This window comes from Phaethon lepturus, unplaced genomic scaffold, assembly GCF_000687285.1.
Source record: "Phaethon lepturus isolate BGI_N335 unplaced genomic scaffold, ASM68728v1 scaffold45671, whole genome shotgun sequence".
NCBI classification, from domain to species: Eukaryota; Metazoa; Chordata; class Aves; order Phaethontiformes; family Phaethontidae; genus Phaethon; species Phaethon lepturus.
Window position 1 is genome coordinate 1 of NW_010517848.1, and position 7,923 is coordinate 7,923.

At 44.3% G+C, this 7,923-nt stretch overlaps 1 protein-coding gene across 1 annotated transcript; it reads left to right on the plus strand.

The window, feature by feature from the left end:
• The first annotated feature begins 1,854 nt into the window (after positions 1–1,854).
• On the plus strand, positions 1,855–3,021 carry LOC104628064 (zinc finger protein 253-like). The gene has a single exon (XM_010296518.1). The coding sequence runs from the start codon at positions 1,855–1,857 to the stop codon at positions 3,019–3,021; it is 1,167 nt and encodes a 388-aa protein (XP_010294820.1).
• Positions 3,022–7,923: the final 4,902 nt, after the last annotated feature.

Here is a 7,923-nt window from a genome sequence, read left to right on the forward strand (position 1 = left end):
CTGGGGAGGTGGGAAAAAAACAAAACCAACCCAAAACCAACCCACAACCAGCCCACAAACCTTTATTTATTTATTTATTTAATTTTATGTATTTTAAAAAATTATTATTTTTAAGCCGATGTTGTGATTTTGATATCCCCCTCCCCGTGGAAACCAGACGGGCCTTTGGCAGGGAGTTTTCTTAAGCCAAGTGGTGCCAGCCTCCCCCGAAAAGTTTTTCTTCAACAAAGGAGAGAGCGGATCTGTTCCCCAGTGCAGGAGGTGGGGAGTAATTCCTGCCCTCGTGCAGGCGTTATTAAATTAATGGGAACAGCCAAAGTTGGGGGGGGGGAACGGGAAGGACTTGAGCCATTCTGTTCCAGGCAGTGACTAATGAAGAAGGCTAATTCAGGCTTGTTTTCTTGTGTTGGAGCAGAAGAAAGCGCAGCTTGTGTCTCGAATGAAGCTGGCCTTTCTGAGATGTGAATAAGACCTTTCACTTAAAGCCCATTGCTATACTGTCCTTATAACTATTTAAACCTACTGAAACTAGTAGCTTTTTATTTATGTATGCATGGAAATATAGAAATATGTACATTTTTACATGTTTGTGTTTTTATATATCTGTGTACTTGTATTCAGAGAAGTCTTACCCAGACAAAAGCAGTTTCCTCAACGTGAAGAAGCAGTGGGAGTAAAGGGAATACGAAAAGTGGATGTGAAGGAGAAGGTGGGGCTCGGAGGAGCAGCCAAGCTATCCGTCAGGGTGGGAAAAATGCAATTTCTGAGCTTAGACTAGCAATTCGGTGTGAATGCAGGTTTAAACCAAGTGAGTGAAAGCTCCCTGTGGAGCTGCTGTCAAGAGAGGCTGCTGGGACCAATCTAGAAAATCTCTTGTGAATCCACGCTTTGGTATGGCATAAACGAAAGCATCTTCTTCACAAGAAAGTTTGTGACTCACACAGGTATTTCTGACCAATTACCATTGCTTAGATTTTCTGCTAGCGAGGCCGGTCTTTGCAAAGGGAGTTTACCCAGAGAATTTGCAGCTGTTCCAGTGGGCCAGCTCTGGAGGATTACTAGCTGTGCTTTGAAGCGTGGGAGGATGATTAGGAAGCTTTCTGGACAGCTCTTTCATGCCTTTCCTTGCATATGTCTTCTTTGCATGGTGCTAGCTGGTAGTGGCACCGGGACCCCAAATATCCTCAAGACAGTTACAATATGCTGGTCAGGATGGGAGGCCAAAGGCGCTCCAGACCCCCCTTCCATACATTGCTTCTGGTTTTGGCTGTTTGACTGACACAGTTTCTGGATCTCATTGCGTTACTGAACTAGTTTCTGAAAGAAAACACCTTGTGACTGGTGCTCCTAGTTCGTATTTAGCAAGGTAAAACATGAATCCGTGGAAAAAGACCTGTGGTGGGGGCAACTATGGTGTAGGACTTTGCCTAACATGTTTGCACGCCAGAGTTATGAATATTTCTCATCTTTAGGTGAATTTAAAATGGAAATTGTTTATCAATTTATATTTGTAGTGAAGGCTGGGTTATGATAAAGGATTTAACTTCATTAAATATAGTCTCTGTGTATTTTGTACATTGTATATTTTATACATCTATAATAGTAGATGAGTCTCTTTCTCGTACTGCGTTACTAATAGTCTGTCCCATTCTTTTAATCAGAAAAAAAATCTTCACTGTGATAACTTTACCTTATGTTAATATCAGAAAAATAACCGATAAAAAGAGTGTTTTATTTTCTAGGGAGAACTGTAAAGAGAGCTGAGAATGAGGTGGACTTACCATGAAAGACCTGAAGCTCTTGGTATACACATCATGGATGAGCTACAGATGAACACAGCGTATGCCTCCGAGGATGGATGTGAACGTGGACTGGGACTCTAAGAATAACATTTGTGACACAGGTGAGAAGCATTCAAATTATTCCAGAAAGACCACTAAGCAGGTGGGCCACACATCTAGCCTCCAGAAGGAGGTAGACATGAATTATTCGCAGACATGCAGTCCTCGTTGCAACTCTGCTGGACCTTCAGGTAAGCAGGAGCTTCCTGCAGAGTTGCAGTGTGAAGACAAAGAAGGCTATGAGACCTATTACCAGAAACAAGGTGAGAGTACATCTGGGGTATTTGTCCCCTCCAGTACCAACTTTGACCTGCAGTGTGAAGATAAAGATGTAGAGCACAGTTCCTCTGAGCGGTCCAAGAAACCATGGAGAAGACTACGCGACGATAATGAAAATACCATTCTTGCTGGTGTGTTTGATGAGGACCTGGAGCCTGTCTCTGAGGAAGCTTTGCCATATCGGTGCAAGAAGTGTGGTTCCTCTTTCCAGGCTATGAGCGAGCTGCAGGAACATAAGCGAACTCACCTTGTGGAAAACCCATACCGATGTCCTATCTGTGCCAAAGAGTTCTTCCGTGCGGCCAATTTGCGAATGCACAAGCTCATTCATTCTAGTGACAGGCCACACAAATGTCCAGAGTGTGACAAGGGTTTCATTCGCACGGCTGATGTCTGGAGGCACCTACGCAATGTGCACAAAATAGAGCGCTCCATGGTGATCTTGGGAAACGGCATGGCTAGGAACCCGTGGTCGATAGTGCACCGTAACCAGCACACTGTTGAGTACACCGATCAGCCTTGTGCAGAAACCCAAAAGTCTGAGGAAGACGACTATAAACCTTACGCCTGTCCAACATGCGGCAAAGGTTTTGATAAGCCTAACCTGCTTTCCAAACATAAGGTGATCCACCGGGAAGACAAGCCCTATAAGTGTCAGGAATGTGGCATGGCGTTCATCCAGCTGCTCAGGCTGAAAAGACACCAGCAGACTCACTCCGGGGAGCGCCCCTTCTATTGCGAGGAGTGCGGAGGGACGTTCACCCGGCTGGCATCGCTCCAGCGCCATCACCGCATCCATACTGGAGAGAAGCCCTACTCTTGCAATTACTGTGGTCATTCCTTCACCGAGTCAGGTACTCTGCGGAGGCATGAGCGCACACACAAATTGGACAAACCTTAATTCTTAAGCTCACTTGTGCTTGTGGTCTCCTTGTTTGCTTCTTACCTGAACGAGGCCTGCTTGGTTGGGCTGGAGAAAGCACGGCACTGCATGCGCTCTGGCCAGCCCAGACCCACTTCCCAGCAGTGGCTGATAGGGAACACTACATCATGGGGATCTCTGGAACTTGGAGAGTTCTGCAACTGATAGAGTTTGCAGTCACTGGCTTTAAACTGGCTTTGTATGAAAAAAACCCCACTGAGTAATGAAACGTGAGACTTGGGAAGAGTGAAATCACTCACATGTGTTAGTACTGTCTCAATTCACTGAACTGATGATGCATCAGCTTGAGCTTTTTGCAAGGATGCACGGGCTATGAGACTTCTCTCTGCAGTCTTGGTCACTGGATAAATTGGCCCTGTCCTCTCGAGTGTGATGGCTCTTTGGCACTGGGTTTGGAGATCTGTTGTTGCAGGTCTTTGCTTAGTCAGAACAGTCCAGAGTTGTCCCTCTATCCCTTCTCTCCTTGCATTCTGATGAGTTTTTCTTTCTGTTACTTTTTTTTTTATTTGGAGGTGAAGTGTCATGTCGGTTATTTAAAAAAAGCAAAACACCACAAAACAGTTCCTTAATAAACTCAACAGTTACCAGCTATATTTCATAAATGTTTCTATCCAAGGGAGACCCGATCCCTTACACACTTTCGTGTGATTAGTTGAATGTCTGTCAATAATGGAAAAGCTTTATTTTTGCTATGACGGTGCCTGTTCTTGGGGTGAGGGATTTGAATACATTTATGTCCCTGATGGAACCATGCACTTTAAATCTGTCCAGCTGAGTATTACAGTAAGAAATGTTTGAGAATACAAAACTCAAAGAGCAGAAGACCAAATTTAAGCCACCTTTGGTACTCATTGCATAGTAATCTTTTTAATTTAGATGTTTTCACACAAAAGGAAGCTTCTCATAACAAAACCATGTTTTGTGTTCTGTGATGCGTCCGAGTACTACCCAAAGTGTCTGCTAGACTCTTCGCTTTGATTTAGTTAGTGAAGAATGGCTAGTGAAGAAAAATTTCCATAGAAAGTAGCCCGGCAGACTCGGGCAGGTGCTGCCAAATACCCCAAGGCTGTAATTTCCAAAGAGGTATGTATTGTCTTAGTTACTGCAGTGGGGTTTTTAACTCTGAAACTTAATAATGACACTTAATCTACTGTTAACCACTGTGGTAGAAGCATCTGGTTTGTCCTTAGGTTGCCGCCTTAATTTTCTTTCCACGTCAGAAAGCTTTGCTTCCTTTTCCCTGCCAGCTGCTGTAATTTCAGTCATTTCTTTCTAATGCGTTCTGCCTTTTCAGCAAAAAGAAAAGCTTTGGGGTCATGTACCTTTGCATTCACTACCAGGCTATTTAACGTAAAGTACCAATTGAGCCATTTGTTTGCATATTTCATAAAGTAAAAAATGGAGATGGCTGTTCAACACCTTCCACCCATGCAACAGCTGAGAGCAGGCGTTTTACTGTTGCGGGTACTGTCATGGTCCTTGGCTCAGATCAAGCTAAAAATGTCCGCGGCAACACTTTAGCTTAATTATGAATGGGAGACTAATTCTCCTGGCCTCACTAATGGGTCGTTTTAATTTCCAGATTAGGGAGCTGAGCTGCATCCCACTTCTTAGGGATGTGTTACGTCGTCTCTGAAATGATGCAGATATCTCTGCCAGGATGACCCTGCGTACCATGTGTGTGCGCTACAGCTGTGTATTGAGACTTCTCCAAACTCCCCTCTGCAGGTAGTTCCAGTACGGTATTAGGTTTCTGACGGGTTTTTGATGGGGCTCCTTAGCAAAGGGTCGGTCTTATCTGAGGGCTGCCTCGCCTCTCTTAAGAGGAAAGATCTTTGCATGAAAAAAATCCTGGCGGAAAGGAGGCTGTGGGTAAATGATCTGCAGAGAGAGGTCACCAGTGCTGTTCTGTGGGGACCACGCTGTTCAACACAATCTGAAATGATCTGGAGAGAGGGCAGATAGCAAGGTGACAAAGCCGTTGCAGAAGCTGTCATGCATTAAGTTTCCACCCTCATGTCCTAAACCCTCTTTGAAGTTGTCAACTACAGTCTCCCCTTTTCAGCATCCTGCTTCTCCCTCGGGGATGCAATGCTATTGCTGTAGGGGGTCTTGATATCCAATTAAACTGCGCACTGTGCACACCTTTATGTTGTGTGACTGTTCTGCTTAGACAGTCGCAGTAATTGGGAACATCTAGTTATTCTGATTTTTGGTGTAGCAGTTGGTGGAATTTGTACCTGTAAGAGCATAATGGTGAAAGTGTTTTGAACAAAGACCTACTTAATGGGAAGGGTAAATGGTTGGTGAAATGAAAACTACTAGGCTTAACTAAAAGTTTATTAAAAAGATACTTTCCTAGAAGCTTGACTTGCATATAAAGTGCTTGGATGTGTGAAAGGCGTAATTAAAATGTGTGATGGTTTCTGGGAAAAGTGTGTTGAACCCGCTTCAAAGAAACTTCTACTAACTCCTGTGCAAGCTACAGGAAATCCCTTGGAACTTAATTTAACCCAGAGATCGTCACTTCTGCACTTTACATTTTTAATATAAAGGTTTGGAAATCTATCCCAGGCCCTGACACTCTCACAGTGTCAGTCTGAGTTGCTGATAACCTACAACAGACATAGCCAGTCACGATATCTACCTGAAACAGGAAGAGAGAGAGTGAGCAAGTATACCCGCTTTACAGCATTGCTTCATTAGAGAGGTTTTGAAGTGTGTGGTTTCAGCAGAAGTTATTTTTCTTTGTTCAGAGTAGCCAGTGTATCTGTCAGCTCATTTGTGCCTGTGAAAGGCCATGGAAGAAGTGGTCCCCTTTGATGCTGTGCTGAGCAGACTCGCTCACAGGCCCCCATGGCCAGGGCCTGACGGGAAGCACTCGGACACAGGCACAGGGCTGGAGCTAGGCAGGGGATCCCAGTCGTGTGCGTATTTTTGATTGCTGGATGGTGTTTGTGAACAGTGGAATGTAGAAATACCCTTTGCTCTCTGCTAATTTTCCTGTCCCCTCGCTATATCACTTCTCCTCAACTCATTTCCAGCACAGGAAAATTGTCTCAAGACATAAGAAGTTGGAATAGCTCCAGCACTGCAGACTCCTGGCCCTCACTGACCTGGAATCACCTTGGCAGCTACAGTACTATTTTCTTACTTTGTTAACAAAGGTAAATACACCCGTGCTTGTGGAGTGTAGAAATAGCACGTTGTACAAAGGAAAAGCTACTGCTGTACAGTCTCTCTGCTCCTCTGCATACCATCATCCTCCTCTTACACTATTTGCCGTCTCCCTGCGTGGAGGAGTCTGAAGCAGGAGTCTTTGATGTAAACAGGGAGCACTAAGCAATCCATCATTTGTCAATTAATCTGAACAAAGGGTATTGAAATCTCTGGAGCAGGCAGCTTTTATTTAAAGTGAGGCTTCATGGTGTGATGATCTGCCTCTGATCTTGTAAAGTTTCTGTTGGCATAAGGAGCCCCACGGCGGTTTTCCTGCTTACAGACTGAAAACAAGCAGGGTCTGAGATCTCACCAACAGAACGGCAGATGAATAGCATTTTCCTCGGATAACATACTGGAAGTAGAAAGGACAACAGTGTTTTTATTTTGGTGATCCCAGCTGTGTCTGATGCTTTGAGAAGTTTAAAAATTGTGGGCCCGTGCAAGGCTAGAGTAATTTTAAAAGAGGAACCACTGAACGGGAGCTAGCCCATGAGGCAGGTAATACAGGTCCCTGCACCAGAGCGCAGCCCACCTGTAAATTCACTGTAGGATGGCTGTGCTGTGGAACTGCTCCCTACTACATGGGAATGTTGTTTTCCAGAGGAGTGTATGCTCAAATGAATGTGCTCATGCAGTTCATGTAATGGCTTTCCTTTTATCTGCTAGAAGAAAACAGAGCTATCGACTCCTTCTCTCAACTAAGGGTTTTATGTTGTTGCTTACATGCTTCAAATCTGAAAGCAGTGGTGATTTGTTCTGAGCAGGTCTGTTTCTGTACAAGCTACCAGCACATACCTTGTTGGCTGCAAGCGGACTCTTAAGAAATAGGTCCCTGGGCTCAGGGCTGTGCACAGGTAACAGGAAGGTAGCCTAGCCAGCAGCTTGCCATTTAACAGCTATTCCAAATAACTACCTGGCATGTCTTAAAAAGAAACATCTTGCTCAATGCAAGGATGTTCTTTGTTGAGTACAGTAAGTTATACCCCAAAAGAGTCAGCATGTTTTGCTGGCCTACTCTCCCAGACAGTGTTTTCCTGCTTAGAGGTTGTGCTAATTTTCTTCTTCCTCAATGCTTTGACCATTGTTGCTGCTCCTGAAAATATTTCTGGTGGTGTCGGCAGGGATGGTTCAGTGACTTCAGTGGGTTCTTTTGGATTGCCTGGTGGATTGACAGCAATTTAGAAAGAGGAGTTACTGAAATCTGAGGTGTTAGCACTTGTTAAAGGATTCGGTCTGAAGACTTTTGCTTGGTAAGTGGTGTGAGTGATGAATGATTTGTTTTCATTGTTTGGGAAAGGGAATTGGGAGAAGGTACAATACAGCATTCAATCTTCCAGACCCCAAGATTATAGTGGGATCTAACTGACCTTCCTTGTGGGTCCTCTTAGGAAGATTGCTAGTAGCTTTCAAGTCTTAGTACTTACATTTAATAAGCTCCTGGACCAGTTGCTAGCTAGATTTCATATTTATACCTTACTTGTCTAAAAAGAAGATGAACTCTCTTGTAGAAGTCTGCCTCCTGACTGTGCAAAATGGTTTGCCCCAGCAGCCTGAAGAAAAGAAGGCATTGACTTTTGCATTGAGAAGAGTCTGTACTCTGTAACATGGTTCAGTGCAACCCCACGCAAGTATTCCTGC